At 39.1% G+C, this 27,426-nt stretch overlaps 1 protein-coding gene across 5 annotated transcripts in view; it reads right to left on the bottom strand.

The window, feature by feature from the left end:
- The window catches only part of nfatc1 (nuclear factor of activated T cells 1), a 364,061-nt gene that overhangs the window by 131,367 nt on the left and 205,268 nt on the right, over positions 1-27,426 (bottom strand). For 4 of the 5 annotated variants that reach the window (XM_087986245.1, XM_087986244.1, XM_087986243.1 and 1 more), the window contains one exon: positions 26,927-27,059. In XM_087986245.1, coding sequence (XP_087842371.1) covers positions 26,927-27,059 — 133 coding nt within the window. Of the gene's footprint in view, positions 1-7,224; positions 9,550-26,926; positions 27,060-27,426 lie in introns of those variants that run through there. The other variant, XM_087986246.1, reaches the window with a different exon arrangement.

Below are 27,426 nucleotides of genomic sequence, written 5' to 3'. Positions count from 1 at the left end.
AACATTCTCAACTGTCTTATTTAAAGATGTGTTATGATGTCCCTCTGCTAATACCTTCTGTTTGGAAAAATGACTCCAAATGGTGCAAATTTTATACTAACCCATTAATATATTTTTATAAATATTCACTGTTCTTCCATCATTAAATTGCTGCCATAGTTTAGAAAAATGAAAGGTATTGTCATTGAATGGTAACATATTCTTAGAAGTCTTCTCTGTCTCAACAATGGCTGCTTATTCAACGATTACATCCAATAATGAAATTGATAGATGTCTGGAAACTAAAGGAATCAGGAGATCTGGGAAATAGGGCTGGAAAGTGAAATCGAGGTGAGGATAGCTGTGATCTTACAAAATAATGGCACAGGCTAGAAGGGTTATCTGTCCTCCTGGTCTGATTTCTTATGTTTTTATGCTTATCTGTGTTAATGAATGCAAGTAATTTTGTTGGTGAAGAAGCAACTGTTAAAGTCTGGTCTCTCTGATCTTATGCATCAATCATTTATCCTGGTGCATTGAATATACAGGCTAGCTTTGAATCAAGACTTTTCTTTATTACGTAATGTATATAATATATATCCTAATGCGATTCACAACTACATTAAAATGGCAACAATTCTGACTTTTATTAATAACATCATGGCTTCTCTGTGCCTGTAGCTGAAATAGCTCAGCTTTTCTAGTACTCAGACAATTTATGAGTCTTTAAATGAATCTTGACACAATGAATTTTCATTTCTGTGCTGAAGAATTTAAAGCTATTCTATCTCATAACACATACTGTTAAAATGGTGATACAATTGAAGAAAATTTTGTCAGCTTTTATCATTTTGTTTTGGTTTGCATTTTTTTTGTAAATAACTGTTCTGCTTAAATATCAATTGGTGACACTTTCATGGTCAATCTTTTGCATTGTGTACAACAATATAGCATGTTCTACTTTCATCTCATCTAGCAAGATCAAAGCTCCCTCTGGTGTCAGGACCAGCTTGTGTTTATAGTGCCATGACCCCACAAACTGAAACCCATACACCCAAGCTGTTTAGAAAAGTGGCTTGACTGAAGGAATACTCTCAAGGTGAGACTGGAATGAACACTGCAAACAACTTGCAAGGCAAACGGGATCCATAACAATGGCTGTTACAGCATTGTAGCTGTCATGCATCTGAGCTGGAGGGTTCAAGTCCCACTCCACAGCTTTGAGCGTAAAGCTCTTGCTTGATCCTGCAAGGCAGGAAGGACGGAGTGGTGCACTGTCAGAAGTCATCTTTTTCGGATCAGCTATTAATTGAAATGCCCTATCTGCCCTCTCAGAATGATGTGAAAGACCTTTCTAACAAAGTGTTGAAGAGTTAGCTCACATGACCCAGCCAGCATTATCAATCAGATCAGCATCACACTGTAAACTTTTGCTATAAATCCTGTGTCCTAAGATCTCATACTCCACAACCACCTGAAGGAGCAGCACTCCGAAAGCTAGTACTTCCAAATAAACCTGTTGGTCTATAACCTGGTGCTGTGTGATTTTTAACTTTGTACACCCCAGTCCAACACTGGCACCTCCAAATTAATAAAGCATATAATCTTGTTATCACTTCATTGCTGTTTGAAAGAGCTTGTTGTGCTCAAATTGTCTGGTATGTTTCCTATATCACAATCATTAATACTCTTTAAAAGTACATTGCAGTCTAAGAACAAGGTGTAAGCCATTCAGGACTGAGAGGAGGAAGACTTTCTTCAGAGTGTTGTGAACCTGTGGAATTCTCTGGGATCAGTTCGTTAGATATATTCAAGAGAGAGCTGGACGTGGCTCTTGTGGCTAAAGGGATTGAGGGGTAGGAGAGAAATCATGAGTGGGATACTGAAGTTGCAGGATCAGCCATGATCATACTGAATGGTGGTGCAGGCTCAAAGGGTCAAATTAGTTTCCAGTTTTTAGCTCAAGTTTTAGGCCAAATTAGTTTCGGCCAATTTAGCTGTGTAAAGCCCTTCAGTACTATGCTGAGGCCTTGAAAGGTACTATACCAGGTGTTTCTGTATAAACCTATATTTACATTAAAGAGCATTAAGTGCTACTATAAGCTTGTCTTAGACATTGCATTCACCAATGTTCACTTATGGCTTCTTCCACAGTAGACAACCCATTAAAAAAATTATAATAGCTCTTCCTTTTGATTTCTTATCCATACAACACAAGAGTCCTATTATTTGTCCTATGGACTCTGAGGAGTCACATGCTCAACCTTTAGCTTATTATTGCTAAATGATCAGTCTGTTCATCCTCTCCAATAAAAGAGGATCCCTCAAGCTACATAAGATGTATAAGAAGATATGCAGGATCCTTTTCTTTATGAACCGTGCGATAAAATAAAAGGGTAGGGAGATTTAGCTCCACAGCTAGAAAACTGTGCAGAGTTCTATTCACTCCCAGTAAAGGGATTTGAAAGGGGTTATTGACCTGGAAATCAAATGCCTGAAAATGTAACAGAGACAGAGACTCTCAACATAGTTGAAATAATTTTGAATTTGCATTTGAAATACAATAACCTATGACCAACAGTCAGAAAGTGTAATGAGGGGTTTCACTCAGTCATGACTGGAATGATTGGCCAAACAGCCTCCTTACCTGCCTTAAATGTCTAATTTGACATTGATCTTATGGGATCTCAACAATAGTTTATTTTTCTCAGCATCAACATTTTGCCTTTTGTCATCTAGTATCATTTAACTTGCTTTATATTTTGCACCTCTTCCTAAAAGTAGTAAGTTTTTTCATCTACATAAATTGTTCAACAGTTCACCTTTTTATTTTGAAGAATATTTAATCAGAAAAAGAATCTATAATCAGCAAAAATGTCCTGATGTCAATCTTAACTACCTGGTTTGATAATGGCAATACATGGCAAAGCCCCTTTCCAATGATTAAATTACAAATGCCCTATTCTGGCCGACGAATTAATATTTTATGCAAAAAGAATGCAGCAATTCAGCTTATTTTATGAAGACCATATAAACACTTTCAGTCAAATAAATTGACTACATCAGTCTCTGAATTTACTCAAAAGGCACTTTCCTCTTTAAAATTACAAATAATAAACAGCACATTTGCTTTTTGGTTCAGTTTCTGTTTAATAATCGGCTCCAGATAAACTCCCACTACTTTGCAAGATTACAAATCTTTCAGCTTTTTTCAAATGCTCAGTATTACATGAAATGACTGAGGTGAACCATAACTATGCATTAAGGGGAAACTAGATTTGTACATCAGAGACAGAAGAATGAAAGATCATTATGTATGAAGCAACTAGAAGCATGCTCATGTGAAGCAGCACAGACCTGTTGTTCCAAATGTTTGTTTCTATGTTGTAAATTCTGCATATGAAATAGTATGAATAATGAATCAGAGATGTGCCATGAGGGTACAGTGAGCTGAACTTACTTTTCCATAGGTAAGGAGACCAAAACTCTAATCAATACACCATGTAGTCTGACGAACACCATTAACTCTAAGCTTGCTTAATAGACAACCTCTTGAACTTCTCTGCTACTTTCTCCCTTGTCGTCAGGAGAATTTTAAATTTCCAACGTGCTGCATTTTGTTATGGATGGAAATTTGTGCAGAGCTCATTGACCTTTGTGCCAAAATTCCTGCTATGTACTCCCAGCATAAAGTTCCACGTTGGGAGCCTTTTGACACCATCTTGCGATATTAACTCTATTTTGTTATTATTTCGAATACCTGATTGAGGTTGGGCTGTAGCCCAGAGCGCAGGATGTTGCCAGTTTTAGCTCAGCTGTTTGTGAGCCATTATTTTCTGGTTCATTAGGGAATCATTCATTGTTGCTTAAGGATTGTCTGAAAATTGTGCCAGGTCGACATCCATTTGGTTTGTATTGGAAATCAAACATCAATATCACAGAAACTAATCTGCATCTATTTGAACCTAGGATTTCCTCAGATTTCAAATAAATTACTAAACAAAAATACTGTGGCATACATTTCATGCAGGGTCAACGATTTAAGAGCCTCATATTACCATAAGTTACAGGAGCAAAAGTAAGCCACTCAGCCCATCAAGTCTATTCTACCATTGCATGATATCATGGTTGACCTGATCATCAACTTTACTTTTCTACTTTTTCCCCATGACCCTGATTTTCTTACTCATTAAAAAAAAATTATGAATGTACTTAACAACTCAGCCTTGACAGCCCTTGACGGTAAACACTTCCATAAATGCTCTACCATCAGAAAAGGAATTCTTCCTCACCTCTTTGTTAAATGTATGACTTCTTATTCTGAGATTGTGTCCTTTGGTCCTACACTCTCATACAAGGGTAAACAATCTACCCTGTCAAGTTCCTGAAGAACCTTAAACAAAAATAAGAATTGCTGGAGAAACTCAGCATGTCCGGCAACATATTCCAATAGAAAGTTTAACAACCTTTTGTGGGCGGCACGGTGGCACAGTGGTTAGCACTGCTGCCTCACAGCGCCTGAGACCCGGGTTCAATTCCCGCCTCAGGTGACTGACTGTGTGGAGTTTGCACATTCTCCCCGTGTCTGCGTGGGTTTCCTCCGGGAGCTCCGGTTTCCTCCCACAGTCCAAAGATGTGCAGGTCAGGTGAATTGGCCATGCTAAATTGCCCGTAGTGTTAGGTAAGTGGTAAATGTAGGGGTATGGGTGGGTTATCCTTCAGCGGGTCGGTGTGGACTTGTTGGGCCGAAGGGCCTGTTTCCACACTGTAATGTAATAATGTAATGTAAAACCCTTCTGCAGAATGGATAATGGCTAGGAAAAGGTAGTATATATGCTGAAGACAGAGTATGAGGGTTTAGAGAGGAGCGAGTGGATAGGTGGAGACAACAAAATTCCTGCTATGTCCTCCCAGCACAAAATTCCATGTCGTGGAGAAAAACAACAACAGTTAGACAGTCAAAAGGGCCAGATAATAATATTCCTGGGAGAAAGCGAAGCTGATAATGGGGTCCATAACTGAGTAAAAATGGGTTGACTCTGCTGAAAGCAACCCTAAGTATCTTTCAGTAAGGACTGAACTGGACTGCCCTCACTATCAGTATATGTTTCCTTAGGAAAGGGACTCAAACCAGTTCACCATTTTCCAACTGTGGTCTAACTAGTACCTTGTATGGATTTAGCAAAGCCTCCCCACATTTATACTCCATACCTTTAAAAATACATACCAATGTTCGATTTGTCTTCCCAATACCCACTGGATTTGAATGTTAGCTATTAGTGATTCATAGATGAGGACTCATAAAGCCCCCTGTTCTTAAGCTTTTTGCAAACTTTCTCCACTTAAATGATATTCTGCTTCTCTATTCACCTTGCCAAAGTGCATAAAGTCACATTTTCCCACATTATATTACATCTACCAAGCATTTGACCAGTCATTTAACCTGTTCTGTACCCCCTGTGTCATACTCAGCATATGCTTTCCCACCTTCTTTTCTGTAATCTGCAAATTTGACTCCAAAGCATTCAGTTTCCTCATCCAAGTCATTGATGCATATTGCAAATAATTGTGGCTCCAGCATTGATTTCTTTGTCATTCCATTAGTTACAGATTGCCGTCCTGAAAATATTTCCATTATCCTAACTCTGTCTTCTAATAATTAGACAATCCTCTATCCATGTTAATATATTACCCTCAACACCATGGTCAATTATCTAATTAAATAACCAACAGTCTTCTGAAAATCCAAATATATTTCATCCACTGCTTTCCCTTTATCAATCCTGCTTGCTACATGCTTAAAGAAATATAGTAAATTTATCAGGCATGATTTTCTCTTCATGAAGCCATACTAAATGTGGTGCTACTCCTAAATGCTCTGCTATTACATTCTCTATAATACTCTAACAATTCCTAATAACGGATGCTAAACTAATTGGTCTATAGTTATCTTTTTTTGTCTCCTTTCCTTTTTGTAACTCTTTCCATTAATATTCTAGGATACATCCCATTAGGTCCTGGAGATGTATTGATCTTTAGCTCCACTAGTGTCCCTAGCACTATTTACTTAGTGATAGGTATTGTATTTAATACCTCTCCTCCTTTTTCCCCTTCATTAAAAATTAATTTTGGACTGCTGTTACTGTTTTCAATGGCGAAGATTCATGCAAAATAATATATTTAGTGCTTCTAATATATTCAAATGCTGGTTCCTCATTATTATTTCCCTGCCTTACTCTCCAATGTTAAGTTTTAACTAGGCCTATGTTCATTTTGGCTTTTTCTATCTTTGTGCTTAAAGAAGCTTTTGCTGTCCGTCTTGATATTACTTGCAAGCGTATCCTCAAAGGGCATTTTCTTCCTTTTTTTGGTCTACTTTAGTTGGTTTTTAAAACTTTCCCAATCCTCTGGCTTACCATTTTCCCACATTGTATGTTGTTTCCTTCAATTTGATGCTATCCATAACTGATTCCTGAAGAAGGGCTCATGCCCGAAACGTCGATTCTCCTGCTCCTTGGATGCTGCCTGACCTGCTGCACTTTTCCAGCAACACATTTTCAGCTATCCATAACTTCATTGGTTAACCATGGTTGGCTTCTTCTCTTCCTAGAATCCCGCTTGACTACTAGAATATATCTTTGCTGTAAGCCCCGAGCTATATTTTTAAACATTTGCCATTGTTCCTCAACCATCTTTGTGGCTAAACTCCTTTCCAGTCCACTCCAGGCAGCTCTGCCCTTATTTCAAGGTAATTACCCTTATATATGCTCTGAATAATTATTTCTGAACCAAGTTCCTTCCTCTCAAATTGAATATTAAACTCTACCATGTTATGGTCACTGTTTCCTAGGAAATAATTTACTATGACATTACTTATTAAGTCTGCCTCATTAATTTCTCTAGATCCAAAAAAACCTGATCTGTGTTCAGGTCCTCAACATATTGTTCTGGGAAACTACCCTGAAAATACTCTATGAATTCTTCATTATGGCTTCATCTGCCAATATGACTATCTTAACCGACATGAAGATTAATGTACTGCCTTTGCTACATACCCTCATTATTTCCTGATTTATTCCCTGTCCTGCTGCATAGCTACTGTAAGGAGCACAACAGACTACTCCCAAACTGTCCTTTTTTTCCTTTTTATTTATTTTTTGTGCAATTAATTCATTTATTTTGTTCTGGAAACTGCACACTTAAGTTAAAAATAATCAACTTTGCCCTATTAATATTTTACCGACCCTATTTACTGCTATTTTTCTATGTTTGTATATCCTGTCCCCTCCTGTACCACTCTGGGTATTGCTATTCAAATCACTTTCCTGTAAAGTTGGTGGAGTGGGAGGGTAAGTAGCAGATGAGGTTCAATGCAAGTAAGTGTGAGATGATGCACTTTGGTTAGAAGAACACTGAAATAAAAAATAAAATGAGGGGTACAGGAACAAAAGATCTTGAACGAACATGTGCACAGATCATTGAAGGTAGCAGGACAGAGAGAGAGAGCAGTTAATGAAGCACACAGTGTTCTCAACTTTATTAATAGAGACATGGGATACAACAGCAGGGTGATGATGTTGAACTTATAGAGGTCACTTGTTAGACTTCAGCTGGAATATTGTGTCCAGTTTTTGGTGCCACATTATAGGAAAGATGTTGCAGAGAGGACAGAAGTGATTTACAAGAATGATTCCAGGAATAAGACACTTCAGTTATGAGGAATAATTGAAGAAGTTAGTTGTTTTTCAGACTGGAGGCCTGTGACCAATGGAGTGCCACAAGGATTGGTGGTGGGTCCACTACTTTTCGTCATTTCACGGGCGGCACGGTGGCACAGTGGTTAGCACTGCTGCCTCACACACCAGAGATCTGGTTTCAATTCCCGCCTCAGGCGACTCTCTGTGTGGAGTTTGCACATTCTCCCCGTGTCTGCATGGGTTTCCTCTGGGTGCTCCGGCTTCCTCCCACAATCCAAAAATGTGCAGGTTAGGTGTATTGGCTATGCTAAATTGCCCGTAGTGTTAGGTGAAGGGGGGAATGGGTCTGGGTGGGTTGCGCTTCGGTGGGTTGGTGTGAACTTGTTGGGCCGAAGGGCCTGCTTCCATACTCTAAGTAAGTAATCTAATCATTTATATAAGTGAATTGGATGTGAGCCTAAGATTAGGTTAGTAAGATTGCAGATGACACCAAAATTGGAGGTGTAGTGGACAGCGAAGAAGGTTACCCCAGATAACAATTGGATCTTGATCAGATGAGCCAATAGTCTGAGGAGTGGCAGATGGAGTTTAATTTTGATAAATGTGAGATGCTGCATTTTGGGGGAAGCAAACCTTAGCAGGACTTACACACTTAATGGCAAGGTCCTAGGGAGTGTTGCTGAACAAAGAGACCTTGGAGTGCAGGTTCATACCTTCTTGAAAGTAGAGTCGCAGGTAGATAGGATAGTGAAGGAGGCATTTGGTATGCTTTCTTTTATTGGTCAGAGTATTGAGTACAGAAGTTGCGAGGTCATGTTGCAGCTGTACAGGACATTGGTTAGGCCACTGTTGGAATATTGCGTGCAATTCTGGTCTCCTTCCTATTGGAAAGACGTTGTGAAATTTGAAAGGGTTCAGAAAAGATTTACAAGGATGTTGCCAGGGTTGGAGGATTTGAGCTATAGGGAGAGGCTGAACAGGCTGGGGTTGTTTTCACTGGAGCATCAGAGGCTGAGGGGTGACCTTATAGAGGTTTATAAAATCATGAGGGGCACGGATAGAATAAATAGACAAGGTCTTTTGCTTGTGGTGGGGGAGTCCCGAACTAGAGGGCATAGGTTTAGGGTGAGAGAGGCAAGATATAAAAGATACCTAAGGGGCAACTTTTTCACGCAGAAGGTGGTACATGTATAGAAATGAGCTGCCAGAGGAAGTGGTGGAGGCTGGTACAATTGCAACATATAAAAGTCATCTGGATGGGTATATGAATAGGAAGGGTTTGGAGGGATACGGGCCAGGTGCTGGCAGGTGGGACTAGATTCGGTTGGGATATCTGGTCGGCATGGATGAGTTGGACCGAAGGGTCTGTTTCTGTGCTGTACATCTCTGTGACTCTATGAGAAGCAGCTGAGAGGGGATTTGATAGAAATTTTCAAAATTGTGAGTACACTGGATAGAGTTGACAGGGTGAAGCTGTTCCCATTTGTTAAAAAAAAGTGTGAGGCCATAAATTTAAAATGATGTGCAAAAAAGCAAAGGTAATCATGCATATACTCAAGTAATAGTTGATATCATGTAAAAGTCGACCCCCTATTTTTGGTCAAATAGTCCCAATAAACGGTTTTGAGTAATTGTGCTGGCCGTCACGTTCCGCTCCAGTTCCAGTCTGCCTGTTGTTCCGCTCTACTCCCGCTCTTCCAGTCCGCTGGCTGTTGTGTTCCACCCCGGGTTTTCCGAACGACCATAATTTTTTTTCCCTTCGTTTGAGAGACCAATTGCGCTTCTGCTAATATTGCAGTGTGCATTTTGACAGGCACGAACTTCAAATCCTCAAAAGTAATATTCATGTAATAGTCGACCCCATAAGTTTAACCTTTAAAAGGAGTCAAAAATGTGACTATTACTCGAGTACATATGGTTGAGATAAAAACATTTTCACACATTAAGGATATGGAATGCATTATCTGGAAATGTGGATGTAGGTTCAGTTGAGCTATTCGAGTGGGGAATTGGATAATTATTTGGACAGAAATGATGTGCAAGGATATGAGGAAAAGGCAGAATGGGCCAAGTGGCCTACTTCTGCGCTGGGGCAATTCCATGGTTCTGTAATACTGTCATAATCTCTTGCTTTATAAGTGTACATTTCTCCTGTCCCAAATGTTCTCTCCTGCAATTAATTTGAAGTTCTCATTATGCACCTCTCTTCTACTTTATGCCTTCTAAGGTTTTTTTTAGTCTTTCTGGTGTTCATTATCAATCTATATTCTAAGTTCTAGAATTTTACTTGCTCTGCAATATTTTCTAGGACCTGTTTAATTATTTACAGTGTGGAAACAGGCCCTTTGGACCAACCACTCCACACCAACCCTCTGAAGAGGAACCCACCCAGACCCACTTCCCTCTGACTAATGCACCTAACAATATGGGCAATTTAGCAGGCCAATTCACCTGGCCTGCACATCTTTGGACTGTGAGAGGAAACCGGAGCACCCGGAGGAAACCCCACACAGACAGTCATCTGAGGCTGGAATCAAACTTGGGACCCTAGTGCTGTGAGGCATCAGTGCTAACTACTGAGCCACTGTGCTGCCCCATGACCTCTTCTGACCATTGTGTCAACAACATACAGCATGTTTACACTGCCTCCAATTTCTATCCCTGGAAGTATATCTAATTCTCTAAATTGTTTTTTGAGCAGATCAAATAATTTTTACAATAGTACACAGGCTTACCTCATTCCTACCTTCACAAGGAAACATACTCAATTGTCCTTCTTCTAATTTGATTTTCACTATTTGATTCCAATATAAATTCTGGATAAATTTCATAATTTACTGTAAATGTCAGAATTCAGCAACATATCTATTGGATTTTAATGATTAACACAACTGAATGCTTTTTCAAAGTCTATGAATCATCGGTAAATGTTTTGCTTACTCAATATCTACTGAATATTTTATTTAGGTTTGATATTCCCTTTCTCTCCTTCTACATGCCTAAATCCAGACTGTGTTACACCAATTTCTGTTTCAAAATGTTCTTATTTATATTGTAATTTTTCAAGAACATGAAATGACTCATTTGCTTATTGTTCTAAAATTATTGTTTCAAGTTTCCGAGGTAACTTAATGAATAATGAGTGCCTTAGGTCACTTGGAATACATCCTTTGTATATATCTGATCACAAACTCCCTGGCCAAAATTGCAAATGAACCGATGCTTTGATATTTTGCTTTTACTAAAGAAAATGGGGTGGCAAACCAGTTAGGAAATTGTAAGTAAGGCTGGACAGTGGCATTACAGATATCAAAAGAAAGAAGGTGGAGAAATGATCATCTTAAGGTAGTTAGTTTTACTTCAGTTCTTTGTAAACAATTAACAGGAACGGACCATTTGGCCCACGATGTATTCCGAACAGGATGCCAAATTAAACTAATCCCTTCTGCCTGCCCTTGGTCCATATCCCTCCATTCCTTGCATATTCATGTGTTTTTCCAAAAGTCCCCCAAATGCCCCTATCATAACTGCCTCCACCACTACACTTGACAATACTTTCCAGACTCCTACTACTCTCAGTATAAAAACACTTGCTCCTCATATCTCCTTTGAACTTCCCCCTCTAACCTTAAATGCATGCCCCTTGTTTTAGACATTTGAATTCTGGGAAAACGATTCTGACCATCAATCCTATCTATGCATCTCATAATTTTATAAGCTTCTATCATGTCTTCCCTCAGCCTCTGTTGCTCCAGAGAAAACAACTCAATTTTTTTCTAGCCTCTTCTTATAGCTCATTCCCTCTAATCCAGGAGCATTCTTGTAAGCCTCGACTGCACTCTCTCTAAAGCTTCCATTTCCTAACCATAATGTAGTGACCAGAGTTGAATACAACACTCTAAATGTGGCCTAACCAGTCTTATAAAATAGCATTTAATGAGAGGTGAAATTACTAACCACTTAAATAGCATGAGGTAATCAAAACCAGTCAGCAAATTTCTGAAAGACAGTTCATGTTTCACCAACTTCATAAATTTTGTTAAAAGAATAATCTTCAAAATGCATTCAGTAAGATACCATGCAACTTTGTTGTAGCAAAGGCAATGACACAAGAACTTAGAGGACAATATGCATGAAGGGATGAAAGCACATTAATTTGAAGGTAAAATGTAGTCAGTAGCATTTCACTGAAAGTCAACCTGAAAGAAAGTTGGGTGGGATATAAATCAAAGCTGCTGATTCACCACTGTCCATTTTGTGCAAAAAGTGAAGACAAATTTTATCTCCATAGACAGAAAAGCTAACCATATTTCTGGATTGGCTAAAGGGACAAAATGTTTAAAGTAATTCCTATTAATTAATGTAATTAGAATTTTATCTTAATTAACTTGTGACTAAAGTCAGGAGCTGCAAATGGCATTGTCACACTTCTCTGACAGAACTGAGTTGGTTGGCAATCCCACTGTCAATCACATCTCAAAGCCCCGCTGTTGTAAGAGTCAGAGATTTTAGCATGGAAACAGACCCTTCAATCCAACTCATCCATGTCGACCAGATATCCTAAATTAATCTAGTTCCATTTGCTGGCATTTGGCTTGTATCTCTCTAACCCCTTCCTATCCTTATACCCATCCAGATACCTTTTAAATGTTGTAAATGTACCATCCTTCACTACTTCCTCTGGCAGCTCATTCCATACATGCACCACACTCTGCATAATTAAGTTACCCCTTTTAAGTCTTTTCCTCTCTCACTCTAAACCTATGCCCTCTACTTCTGCAAATCCCCCAGCCCAGGGAAAAGACTGTCTATTTACCCTATTGATGCCCCTCATGATTTTATAAACCTCTATAACATCATTCCTCAGTCTCAGGCCCCAGCCTATTCAGCTTCCCTCTATAGCTCAAACCCTCCAGCCATGGCAACATCCTTGTAAATCTTTCAAGTTTCACAACATTCTTCTGATAGGAGGGAAAAAAAGTGAGGTCTGCAGATGCTGGAGATCAGAGCTGGAAATGTGTTGCTGGAAAAGCGCAGCAGGTCAGGCAGCATCCAGAGAACAGGAGAATCGACGTTTCAGGCATAAGCCCTTCTTCAGGAATGATAGGAGGGAGACCAGAATTGCACACCATGTTCCAAAAGTGGCCTAACCAATGTCCTGTACAGCTGCAACAAGAGACTGGGATTAATTTTATGAGCATAATTTCTATGGTGTACCTATCCTTCATTCAATACATTCTGGTGGATAAATAACCCTCTTTTTATTTGGCCAATTCTCAGCAGTTTTAGATTTTTATTGGCAGAAGTCCAGAGAATATCTCTTTAAAATTAACTCTGTAAATCGACTTGTTTTGTTGTTTATTTCATTGTTAGTGAAATATACTTGATTGATTTAAATCCCCTTCGATTCATCCCACCTCTAACAGATTGATTGACAGTGATGTTATTAGACAGGCCACAGGAATAGGGAAAATTGTCTTGCAGCACAACAAAAAACCGACTATAATTTAAATGAAATGGGGAAAAGCCATTGATGTATTCAAAAATCACAATTTAAATCTTCACTGATTGTAAATCACTACAATGCGAAAATTCCACGCTTTAATTTTCATCTGATTGCTGTTGGAGGATTAAGATTAACAGGATTTGTGTTTTTTTTGGCACCATGCCCTAATTCGTTATTCTCTTCAATGATCACTTTTTAAAATATATACTGAGGTGTCCAAAAGACCAGTTTCTGGAGTAAACATTGCCCCAAGATTAACATGTGGCTTTCAATTCCCAACCATACAATCCGGGCTCTAGTGTTGAGTAACGTAGGGGTCTACTACCTAAAGGTCTCAGACTAATTATTAACTTGTACCCAACACAAACAAAAATTGCTGGAGAATCTCAGCAGATCTGACAGCAGCTATGGAGAGAAAACAGAGTTAACATATCGAATCCCATGATCCTTTATACCCTTTATTTATACCTACTAGCTGCAGCCACAATCTGAATAAGCTTCTCTATACTTGGCTAATTTCAATATCTGAGTCAGTGGTGCTGGAAGAGCACAGCAATTCAGGCAGCATCCGACGAGCAGCAAAATCGACATTTTGGGCAAAAGCCCTTCATCAGGAATAAAGGCAATATCTGCACTGGAAACACTGGTCTATAATTTGGGTGTGAATCATAGTTGGATTTGTATGCAGCAACAGTGGAATTTCTGCCATTCACTGCTGGCAGGGGTGGCTCCGTGCCAGCAGCCCAGAAGGACCAAATTATTTTCTTTGCTTGTGCCCACACATTTTTATGGTGCACAAAGTTTTACTCTGCATATACAGCTGCTGTAAAGCGAGGGAGTGATCCAAAGTAATGCGCCAGACTTTGTGGTGGTGGTGGCGAAACTATCAATGCTCACCATCACTACTCCACTGAAATTGACAGCTGCCGTCAGTGAGTCTACATAGCTCCAGAGGATGCTGTGTTGAGGCACTCCTAAATGGCATTCAATTATAAATCACTGAATCGATGAAAACCTGCACTTGTACACTGCTAGTCTCATCGCAAATACTTCTAAAAAAAAAACCAGGAAAACACTGTTTGATAGTGCCAGTCTGGACTATAGGATCTGAGAAGTTGCTTTCTTTATCTTCGTTTCAATTCCTTTTTGATTCTTCGCTGCTGACACAAGGTAATTTGCACATCAAAGCACTCTTCCAGTTACTGATTGAGAACACATCCTTTCAGTGACTTTGTCGACTGGAAATTTGCAGAGAAATGAGAGTGGAAGACAGCTAGGTACAGCTGGACTCTTCCTTGTACTTCTGTACAAAAGAGTTTTTTTTTGGATGCTTCCTGGTTGCGAGCATCTCTGCTGCATGAGCCCCATACACAAGCGACCATTAGCCACCTAATCAGGAGCCAATCAGAACATCGCTGTCGAGCAGTTTTCTCTTAGTTCAAAACCCATCAGCTCCATAGTATTCACTTCTGTTCTCACTGTTCCAGGAACATGCAACATCATATGCAACTCAAAACCAGTAAACATATTTTTTAAAACTGCAGCCATCCCTTTGCATAGTCTCTTTGGTTAAACAGTATCATCCTTAGTTTTAGTTCACAGTTCAAATATAAAACAAAATTTGGTCTTTATAATTTAAAAATTTCAATTAAATGTAACAGATAGAATGCTTCGAACTTTTTGATTTTTGCTCTATAAGAATACTTCAATGTGATTGACTGATTACACTGTTTGCATTCCTCATTGATGGAGGTATCATTAACAGTTTAAACTTTCAGAGGGAAAGGGGAATCCATGCTACAGAGATCATGAGGTCTTAGTGGACAGAGTTCTTCAAGGCCAGTGATAAATATTGCTGTTTTATTACTGACCACAAAATCCCATTCAATCAAATAAAACTTCGGGAAACAATCTTACTTCAAATGCTGAAATGTCACAATATCAAAATCATTATGTCTGTTGCATATCCTTGTGAAGAGTTTAAGAGTTTAGAGTCAACCTGGAGTCAAAGTCTGATCAGGTCCTGGAAAACAGTGAGATGAAGGGACTGACTGCACTCATTGACATTACAAAAAATGCAATCCCCATATCAATAGAGACTAGAGCCTCAGAGTTTGTCCCCACCATCTTTGGTCATACAATCAACTTTTAAAACTTGAGTTAATTTCAATATTCACAACATTTTGTTTTGTTACCTGCTTTAGGCTTTAAACATGTAGAGAGGGCCTCTGTACTTGTTTATAACACTGCATGGGCAGAAATATCTCAGTTTCAGAGGCACAGTCAGCCTGTAAACAGGGTACTAGGTGACAGTGAGGACTGCAGATGCTGGAGATTAGAGTCAAAGGTGTGGTGCTGGAAAAGCACAGGTCAGGCAGCATCGGAGGAGCAGGAGAATCGAAGTTTCAGGCAAAAGCCCTTCATCAGGAATGAGGGCTGATTCCTGATGAAGGGCTTTTGCCCTAAACGTTGATTCACCAGCTCCTCAGATGCTGCCTGACCTGCTGTGCTTTTCCAGCACCACAGTCTCGACTGTGAACAAGGCACTGTCTGTCTGGAATCATTACTCCACTGATTTGAAACAGTGGCTACATCAGGAATGCAGCAGATTAACTCAAGTTTACAAATGCCATTGTTTTCTTACAGACTCACCACCACACCCCCACCACCACAAACTACTGGTAGGTAACTTTCCATACTTCTAATTCATTAACAATTATAACAATAGAACAATTATAGACTCAGTCAAAAGGTACAAATTCTATCATTTTAGCTAATCTTGGTGTTCTCAGCATTACAAGAGACCCTATTTCGAAATCCAAAAACGATCTTAACTCCAACATTTTAACATGGCCTACAAGAAAGCTGCAAATTCTTTGCAATCATGAGGAAATTCTGGTTTCCTGTGATTCATGCCGGTATTTCACTATTTTTAAAATTTGGAATCAATTACAAAGAGCCATTTGTTTTAATTCAATTCATGATTTAGAGCAGCCTTTTCTATTATAATACCTTGTTCTGTGGGAACAGGAACATTTAGACATTTTCTGAACAAAGTAAAGTTCTAATTATTGACAATGGACTTGTCACAAAAGAAGAAAACTACCTCTGTGTGGCAGCTTCAAACTAACATTGGCTACTAATACAAGTACAACAGCACTGAGTCAATAAAGCAGATTACATGAGCAATTCACTGGAAGTTGTTTTTTTAAATTTTAAGGGATTCAACTAGGATGACACATCATCCACAAAATTCGTTTTATCTGCAAGGAAATAAAGTGCAGCTGATGGACTGAAGACAAAGATGACATCTACCACAAAGTTTGAACACACAAAACATGAGTAAAAGTCCCACATGTACTGCCCTGAATACATTTATGTAAAGTGCCATAAGGTCTTCTATTGATGAGTCAGCTAATTTATTGTCATCCATCCCCTGTTCAAAGGTGCATTTTTATCAAAAACTGAAAACTCCACTCTTTGAAGCGTGGATTATATAAATTTTTAAGCCTTGAGTCAAAGAGGTCAATTTTCAAGGCTTGATCTCACCAAAGACTTTTGATTTTCTTTCTCTGTCAATTCATCTTTCACGGAAGTTTTTACAAGGTTTTATTTACAGTTGTCAATTCAGGACACCTCCAGACAAAATAACATATGATCTAAAAGAAAACATCGTGGGAAATAGGCACCTATCCAATGCCCAAGCTCAGCCCCACTGAATACAACATGCTTGGTTAAATAAAGCAAGAATCCTGAAATAAAGAGTCAAGTAAAACTCTACCTTTCCCAGAAGCTTAGGATTATGTAATGCATGAAGTGACCCAAACTTGCTGCCAGTAGGTGATAATGATTATTTGATAAAAATGAAAATAAGACTTCCCTACCAAATAAAACACAAAAGAACTGTGGATGCTGGAAAGTTGAAACAAACAGTGCTGGAGAAATCCTCTGCAGGCCTGACAGCATTTGTAACTGAATAGTTCTGACGAAGGATCACTAGACTCAAAAGATTAACTGTGTTTTTCTCTCTTCAGATGCTGCCAGCCCTGCTGTGTTTCTCCAGCACTTTCTATTTTTGTTGCATTTTTCTTACCTAAGTGCAGTCATGGCCATATTGTAAATTGAATACAAGTTAGTGCTGCATAACATTGATACAGTATTGTAAACATTGCACTTACATTGAATACATTTCTAAATAAAATTCAATATTTTCTGGACGTTCTGTTGTCATAGACAATCACATACTAAGTTCCATATTAGAATGCCTTGGGAATGTTTCAAATCAAAAGAAAGGAAGGATGATTTTAATAAAAGGTACAACAAAACTTTGTACCTTTCATTGCTTAATGTATATCTCTCACTGACCAATAAGTTGCATTATCAAGCTCAGGAATGGGCCTTCATCTGACCACTTTACCAAACCCTACTGAAATAACTCCACAGAAGTCGGTGTCCCTTCACCCAGTCACCCTTTACTTATACATGGAGAGTCCTTGACACTGACCCAGATCTCTCAGAGCCAGGTCGCAAAGTGAACAAGGTGTCTGACATTCCTAGCTTTTCTTTTAATATAACCTATTTTTTTCTAATCAACCTATTCAGAGATGTTAGTACACATACAAGATGTTTAACATAGTGATGTACAGCACAGAAACAGACCCTTCCATTCAACCATCCATGCTGACCAGATATCCCAACCCAATCTAGTCCAACCTGCCAGCACCCGGCCCATATCCTTCCACCCCTTCCTATTCATATACCCATCCAAATGCCTCTTAAATGTTGCAATTGTACGAGCCTCCACCACTTCCTCTGGCAGCTCATTCCCTGCACGTACCACTCTCTGCATGAAAACGTTGCCCCTTAGGTCCCTTTTAAATCTTTCTCCTCTCACCCTAAACCTACGCCCTCTAGTTCTGAACTCCCCCCATCCCAGGAAAAAGACCTTGTCTATTTATCCTATGCATGCCCCTCATGATTTTGTAAACCTCTATAAGGTCACCCCTCAGCTTCCGACGCTCCAGGGAAAACAGCCCCAGCCTATTCAGCCTCTCCCTGTAGCTCAAACCCCCCAACCCTGGCAACATCCTTATAAATCTTTTCTGAACCCTTTCAAGTTTCACAACATCTTTCCGATAGGAAGGAGACCAGAATTGCACGCAATATTCCAACAATGACCTAACCAATGTCCTATACAGCTGCAACATGACCTCACAACTTCTGTACTCAATACTCTGACCAATAAAGGAAAGCATACCAAACGCCTTCTTCACTATCCTATCTACCTGCGACTCCACTTTCAAGGAGCTATGAACCTGCACTCCAAGGTCTCTCTGTTCAGCAACACTCCCTAGGACCTTACCATTAAGTGTATAAGTTCTGCTAAGATTTGCTTTCCCAAAATGCAGCACCTCCCATATATCTGAATTAAACTCATATAATCATTCTTAACTGGCAATTTATTCATGCGTAACAAGGAACTCATTATGTCACTTGTCAAAAGCATAAAAGATAGAACGAGATATCCTGAAGTTGAGATAGGCCTCACTGGAGTTCTTGTCTGATTTTGTCATATAACTTTCCATAGATCACTTCATTCAGACCCCGCCCAGTGAATTTCTTTCTTACTTCCATTTGCTTTGTTTTCAAAGAGAGAATGAGTTAAACTTTGAAGCAAACAACTTCTAACTGTCTCACCAGAATTATCACCTATTACTTGATAGTTTAAAGGATGCTAATTACCTACAGCTGTCAGACAGGGATGGGGTCAGTGGTAGAGCAGGGATGAGGAACAGATGTGTGAGGATTCTCTGACTTGAGCTCGGTGGAAGCCACAGGGAAATAGTGTAAACAACCGCAATGATTTTTAATTTGTTACTGCATCAAAGTGTGATGCTAATGTACAACAGGAAGTGTACTCAGGCACACTGAGGGATGTTTTTAAGACACACACACACACACAATCCTTATTTTGAAATCTCTCTGTGGCCTTGCCCCAGCTTTTGTAACTTAGTTTAGATCTACCATCTCAGACCTTTGACTCTCTAATTTTAGTTGCTCATGTATCCTCAATATCCATGTTCTCAGTTCCAAAATTCCTTCCCTAAACCTTTCTGCCTTCCTATTAGGCATCCTTAAAGTCTATCTCTTTGACCAAACCTTTGGTTACTTGTCCTAATATTTATATGTACTTCTGTATTAAATTTTTGGTTGGCTTCTGTGAAGTGCCTTGGAATTTTATATTGTCAAAGGTGTTATATAAATACAAACCCTCATTATTCCTTCATGTAACATTTGTGGGGGCCATGTCATGGCTTGCTTACTTTAGAAAAAAAGCTTAATTACAATGTGCATTTGGGGTCCTGCATTATACACAAGTCCTGATGCTAATTTTAAGACATGAATGTGCTGCACATGTATCATACATGATTTGCCCTTTGCTGTGTGGCCTAACCTGTGGGTCTTTAATATTGGTTCCAGACCCCTACCCCGAAACTTCTCCAAAATGTATTTTTAGGCCCAGAGAGGTTACAAACAATCACTAGATCATTTCTGTGTTAGCTCCCTGCTGCAGTCACCCAGTTTACTACCTGCTTCCATCCATTGAGTCTACTCAGAGTGCTGGCGAATGTTCACAGCAAACAAAGCTAAACATTCTGGCTCTCAGAATGGCTCAGGCCTCAGTGAGGACATCAGAATGGAAGCATGATTGCAGTGAAATCACCATTAACATTAGTCACATAAGTCAGATTTATGCTGCTTCATAAGGATGCTCGCATTTTGCCATATTAATAAAAATTGTATGATTTTCCTGCTAATGCAAAGGTGTGGCCATTTAATGATACAAAGATGAACAAAATGACACAAAATGTGAATTAGTCCAAAAAGTATATGCTATTCAATTAAGTAAAGTTTTTCTTAGGGTGCAGCTGTCAATGAAAGAGTGGAGAAAATGTGATGGCCTGGAATTTCACACACAAGTTCAGCCTGTTTTAGATCATAAACGGAGCATGATTAAATTGTACCAGATTGCAATCCACAAAAATTGGAAGTTTTTGGATGATAGATTAATAGAAGGAAGCAATTTGGATCAAGAAAAACTTTAATTATGATTGACAATGATTAAAACAAAATCTTTTTTAAAATTACCTGGTTTTCTTTGTAATTCCAAATTCTGCCCCATAACAACTCAAAGATGAACTCCCAAAGTAGAGGAGTCCGTTGTCATACACAGTATGTTGTTAAGAGCAGGAAGACAATGGAGCTCTGACAATACGTTTTCAAACCTTTTGAATGTCATAATTGTATTGTGAACTGAAGAATGGTTCAGCTTTGTGCCAGAATGAAGGGAAGTATAAAATAATCAGGCGTTCAGTAAATATCAACAAGGTCTATAATAGACTTCAAAGATAAAGAGAATGGGCAGATAGATGGCAGATGGAGTTTAAAATGGATATGCAAGTTAATAGATTTTAGGATGAAAAACAAGAAAGAGACATAACAGTCCTGTAAGATTTGTATGAACAGGGAGATCAAGGATTCAAATACATCAGTCCCTGACATTGTAAATGCTGTGGGTTAAAGCCTTTAACCACGCTTTTGCTTTTCAAAGACAGGGGGAAATAAGTAATTAAAAAGTGTGCAAATCAGTGGTTAGGTCATGGGTTAGAGTACTTTGTGCAGTTTTATTCCCCTTTCCCTACTCACAGCCGGCAATGTAGATTCATCAGGTGATGCTAGGAATAGGAAACTTTAGTTATGAAGAGAGATTAGTACTGTTCAAGTGATTAGAGAAAGGCTATTTCCTCTGGTTGTGAGTTCCAAAGCAATTTAAAATAGTCACCACAATATTGAGAAAAGGATATATGAGAACATATTTATGCTTTTTTGCAGAAGGTTATTGGGCCATTAGATGGTCAACCACAGAGGCAGAGTTTTTTAAATGAAAATATCTGAATAAATATTTTCAGGAGAGGGGATACAGGCCCACGAGGCATTGTGGTTGTAAGGATAATTTGGATGGTTGTTGCAAAGTTGGCAGGGGCAGAATGGCCTTGGTTGCTACAATACTCTACAGTTCAACTTCGTGCTTCATTTTAGAATACCTATCCTCCTATTTATGTCCAAATAACACTTCTTTTGGTGACTGAAAAGTTAATTAAGAAGTTTACAATTTTTGTTCCACCAGCAAGGTGTCTCACTGGCCAAGCAATGAGTAACTCTTAAAACATTTTTTCCAGTGCTGACCCAATGGAAAATCGAACGTATATTTTGTTCACTCTGAAGCTGTGCCCGTTCCAAGGTGTCTGGGTGGACGTTTTCTCATTTTTGGAACAAGCAACAGCGGTACTGAAGTGGTAACAGCTACCGTACATATTCGTATAAAAGTTGAGTTTCTAAGGCTAAATGTTTAGTCAAATTTTAGGGGCCAACTTTGCAGTGTAACATTTTAAAATCCGCCCTCACTCATCACCATCACAAAGTTGGCAGGTCAAAAACTGTACCAATCGACCCAACCCACAATAAAAGCCAAACATATGTGTGAAGATACCCAGAGCTTTCAACAGTACACTATTCTGTGATCCCGAGTGGGTTTGTACCAAGGCAAGCTTGACTTCAGCATCAAGTGGGTGATAAGTAGAAGGTGTTTGAATTCTTTGGATAAAAGTCTGAGGTCTACAAATAATCCAAATATATGAAAATAATTTTTTTTGGACAAATGCAAAGGTAAATTTTAAATTTTTAAACAACCATTACTTCAATATATATGGTTGAAAAATGTGTTGCTGGAAAAGCACAGCAGGTCAGGCAGCATCCAAGGAGCAGGAGAATCGCCGTTTCGGGATTCCTGAAGAAGGGCTTATGCCGAAACGTCGATTCTCCTGCTCCTTGGATGCTGCCTGACCTGCTGCGCTTTTCCAGCAACACATTTTTCAGCTCTGATCTCTGCAGTCCTCATTTTCTCCTAGTTCAATATATATGGTACTTGCTTTCAGTGCATCAGCATATAGCTACTGTCAAAATGCATTTTTACAAAACACAAGTGGTAGGATAAAAGGGAAAAATAGTACTTATGTTAGTTTCATTGCTGCTCATAAGGTCATAGAATTAAGTGTTCCAAGCAGCATGTTGACTATAGCGCCATATGGGTATGTGTTTGCTGTAATGGGGCAAAAGGAATGGACTGTATAAAATCCTCCCTTCTATTCAAATCAAGAGAATGAAAATTTCTGCAGAAGTCTATTAAGTTCATGTGGCACCCAAACAAACAACTGCCTAATTGTTGAAGATGGCAGTTTGGCTTATTTTATTCTTTTGGTACCGACAGACATTCAAGAGTTGTATTGACGTAAAGTGTTAACAAGACTGATGTCAGGTTTGGGGGACCAAGACAGTAAGTACGAGGATTAATTGGGATTACAGGTTAAGGATGCAGTCTGGAGGTCAGCAAGGGCCTGCTGTTTGACGGACATTTGAGCAAAGGAGTAGGGTCAAAGCAAGTGCCTGATTGCAGAAGGGGGAGTATGAAGGAGGCACCATCTCCCAGCCGTACTTGAGGCCTGAGCATGCTATCCTGCTAGGCTTCCAAATGCTGACCTTCAGTTGACTGCAAAGGGTAGACAATGGCTTTCTATCACGAGCAGGGAGATAGGAAGATAGGTGGGAAAGCAGCAAGGAAGTCTCTTTTATGAATTTTACATCCCAGCCCTCTCCTACCTGCTCACAGGCATTAAAATTCTTCCCATGGAATCAGTATTGTGCTTTCACTTCCTGCAATTTTCCTTCAGGTTTTTAAGGACTTGTATGAATTTAAAGAAATTACAGGTGAAAGGATTTGCAAAGATTTACAGTTGGAGTGGGAAGGGACGGGAAACATACATTGCCACTCAGCTTGATTGCTATCTAAAGTGACAGAAGGGAATGGAGGAAAATCTAACCCCCTCACAAATAAACCAGCAGGTTTGGTTTGGCTGGAAAGTGACAATGATAGAGCTGTGAATCCTGATCCTAAACTGCTCCCAGTCAGTCCACTTCAAGTTTTAAGAGTGTGAGAGCAGGATATGAGTGACCAATCATTCCTCGGGAGATGGGTTGGCAATTTAACTATTATAATGAGGCTGGAAGCCTTCTATTCAGTCAATATTTTAAATTTAACCTTGGCCCGTTGAGTTTTCTAGGCCTCTGAAATCACAGTGGCTGGAGGTAATAGTCTTCCTTGACATGCTGAATCCAGATCTCCTGTTTGCCAGTGCCACATGAGGTAGCTATCCTGTCTAGCCCAACTCTTCTTGTTTCCTCTGTAAATGATCTGCTCCAGCATCCCCACCACCAACCCTGGTCTCTATTCTATGACCCACTCCATCCCTGCACCCCCAGCCTTTCTGACCCCTCTCTCTCCTGTCTCTACTCTCAAACTATGCCTTTGTGTCAAAGGCTAATACACAGAATTGCAGAGTTAACTCAACATGGAAAAAGGTCATTCAACCCATCATGTCCATGCTAGATCCCTCTCTGCAGTAATCCAATTAAACCCATTCCTCCACTTTATCCCCATAACCGTGCAAGTTTACTTCCCACTCGAGACAAACCAATTTTTATTTGAAATCATTGATTATTTACGCTCAACCCAAGGTAATATCCAGGTCTGTCTGCATGTCAATGAGGTGACTATTATGATAGGAAAATTGAAATAATGTCATCCTATATACCTTTCTAAAATTTCCATCAGAGCAACCTGCTGTCACCCTGCATTGCTACACAGAATGAGCAAAGCGTATATACATTTTAAAAAGGAACAGAAAGGCCATGCAATCAATCATTCTCTTTAAAACAAAATGTGACAGACAGCACACTCAGGCCACCTGCTAAAGCCATTCTGTTTACTTCTTCCCCCAGGCACTTTAACCAACTGAAACACAAGAGTCGGCTGAAACTATTCAAAATACTCTGGCATCTAGGAATTGGGTAGATGAAAATGTAACTTGCTTCCCCTTCTGCCAGTGTTCCAGTCATGCTGAAAATCTAGGCTATGGGCCTCACCTCTGTTTAATGTGAGGACATTTAAACTGAGACTTTAGCAGTATTGTGGTGTGATTTAATCAATGTAAAATAACCATGTGCTGGAGGATATGTGCTAAAGCTGCTGCATAAAATAGAGTTAAGGATCAAATTTAGAGATTATATCAGAACTCAGATAGTGTAATTAAGAGACTGTTACCATCAGGAAAGACTGAACATGCCAGGCATCTAGGTTAAAAAACAGCAGAGTGGTTACCTAAAAAAAGTCTTCAATAATAAAGAAGGCAATCAACAGGAAAATTATAGTGAACCTGTTTCCACTTGTGGCAATGTCCAAAACTAGTATCATTGTGATGCTCACTAATACATCCAACAGAGAATTCTGGAGAAACCTCACTGGAAACCACTAGAAAGTGGTTAAAATGTAGCATTTGCAAGCACATTAAGTGGTTTAGGCTAATAACAAATGTATTTAGGGGTACTTAAGGTAACTCAATGAAGGTAAATGAATAGAAGGATACTTTGATCATTGTATAGAGTGGGACATGCCTTATATGAAACTTAAATATCACAGCACAGACCAAATGGACTGAATGGTCTGTTTCGGGACTGTTGCTTGTATGCAATATGTCATACCAAGTACCCAGAAGGAATTAAGCTGGTCTTCAAGGCCACTGCTGACCTCATTACTTCCTGGGCCTTTCATGGACAAAAGAGCTAATGTCAAGAATGCAGCGACTGTGACTGCTTTTGACATTAACTCAGCATTTGACTGAATTTGACACCAAAATCTTACCCACCATCTATACTTTCCTGAATGAGGACAGTTCCAACACCCACAAGAAGCTCAATCCCATTCAGAGCAAAACAAGCCACATGCTTGGCACCGTATTCACCAATTTAAACACTCATTCTCTCTACCACTAGTGGCAGCAGTAGATATGTTGCACAAGAGCTCCAGCAGCAACTGACCACAGCGTCTTCAACGTATCTTCCAAACACACCTAGAAGGACAGGGCAATAGATGCATAGGAACACCAACACCTAGAAGTTACCTTCAAGTCATACACCACCTTGGTATGGAAATGTATCACTGTTTGTTCATTGTTGCACAGACAAAATCCTGGAACTCAGTCCTAAGAGCATTGTGTGTCTACTGATGGACTCCTGTGATCCAAAAAGGCAGCTCACCAACCCCTCTTAAAGGCAATTAAGGAAAGGCAACAGATGCTGATCTTGCCAGCAATGCACATCCAAAGAAAGAATAAAATTAAATTTGGGTTGATACTAATGGAGTGGAAATTGAACAGAGCATCAAACCAAGCACCAAGTGAAGTGTTCAAGGGCTCCTTCGATCTCCTAAACAATTTTTAAACCTTCCCTGCAATTAAATGAAGTGTTTAAAGGGAGAGCTTCCATGTAGTCCCTCTAAATATTTATATTTCAATCAACAGGCAAGGAGTTCTGTGCATGTTAGTAGCAATCTGTAAAGAGCACTCTCTCTCTCTTCCAAACTGACAGTGGTTGTACTCTATAAACACAACTAAGCAGATTTATTCTGGAGCATGAGCTTGAAAGGTCAAAGGTCAGTTTTCTTATTTTATGTGCTGTGTTCTTGTATAAGGTTACTGTTATTGCTCTTTGATTAACAGTGTAGAATCAAACTGATGATGAAACTCCCAACAGTAACAAATGTACAGGCGCTGAAAGAAGTTTATACAGAGTTTGGATTTGAAACTAAAACCAATATTGCGTCATCCAAACAGCAATCATTTCCAAATTAGTTAAGAGGATCTGACTGCTCATGCTGTAATAGGTCAGCAGTCTCAAAACTGTTCCAGACATTATAAGTTTATATATATATATATTTATATATATATAAAGAGACAGAGAGAGAGTGCTCACAGTCCCATGACCAATGCTGTTTTACGGGAAGTATCACAAAAACCACAAGTAATGGTGGGACTATATCAAGTACACTGTGCTGACCACAAATCCTCTGTCACATGGTTATACACATCACCCCAGTTGCAAAATCAACTTCCATAATATATACATTTCTTTATTTAAAGAGATATCAAATGCACTGTAGATAATTTTTAACTTGCTTCACACTAATCCAAGTCACGAATGCATTCACACATATTATGGTTCTAAGTTTGAGAAATGCATCATACCATGCTATGCTCATGAAACTGTATGTAAAATGTAACACGTTAATAAAGATTAAGTTTGTTTTGCATGCATTGCATTACTACAATAGTCACTTCAGTTGCCTTCTTTAACCATTCACTTTCAAGAATGTAAGGAGCATGACTTTTTAAAAAATTCTTTGCACAGAAGTTCAAACCCTAATTCTTCCACTTCATGCCAGCATAGCTAAGAATGTGAACATAGCATTAATTAGGGAACTGCCAGTTAAACTCAAATGTCTGGCCACCTCTATTCAGTAGTACATCGTTGCATAACCATTACAGCTCACTAAAAAAATTCAGAATTTTAGTTTACAACATCTGATATTGATGCATGTTGTGAGCTTGCAGTTTCAAAGGTAGCATAATTCCATGACTTGAACTGTTAAATACTTTCTAAATATTTAGCTTATTGTGCAAAGAATTACAAATGAGCTATTTCTGCCAAATGATGAAACACCAAGTTTCAGCTCGATTGTTAGCTTTGAACGGTATAATTTCAGCTGTGTAATCATTTTAATATGCATAGTTACCATTAGCAGGTAGATAGGAGAAGCGCTGGCTTTGGCTCCTCTTCCGTTTTCCGTTGCATACATAGAAATAAACTTGAACAGGGCTTGTAATGCGTTGATTGCGATAGGGTGGGATTTCAACTATGAGTGAACTCTGCAACAGAGCAGAAATAACAAGGGCTCACATGGTGCAATCTCAAACACATACAAAAAGTGTGTCTGCATTAAAAGAAAACTGTGAAACTATAATCCAACATTTTGAATAACAATATTGCAGCTTTCAAATATGTTGAAGACATGTGGAAGCATTTCTTTAGCCTGTAGCTGCACGAGTTGCAGACATATTGGTTACAAGATCTTTACTATTTAACAGTCATCCATAAAATACAACTTCACTCTTCTCCTCTTGAATTTTGTAAACACATTGGTTCCTGCTTGGGAGATGCTTATACTCCACACAATGATCAAGAGAATATTCTTTATATGAGAGTTTAGACTGTGAATATTGTGAATTGTATCAA

Source organism: Chiloscyllium plagiosum, unplaced genomic scaffold, assembly GCF_037043375.1.
Source record: "Chiloscyllium plagiosum isolate Xiang-an unplaced genomic scaffold, Cpla_swu_hap1 HiC_scaffold_4, whole genome shotgun sequence".
NCBI lineage: Eukaryota > Metazoa > Chordata > Chondrichthyes > Orectolobiformes > Hemiscylliidae > Chiloscyllium > Chiloscyllium plagiosum.
The sequence above is the reverse complement of the archived record's forward strand: the minus strand, read 5'-3'. Positions and strand labels throughout refer to the sequence as shown.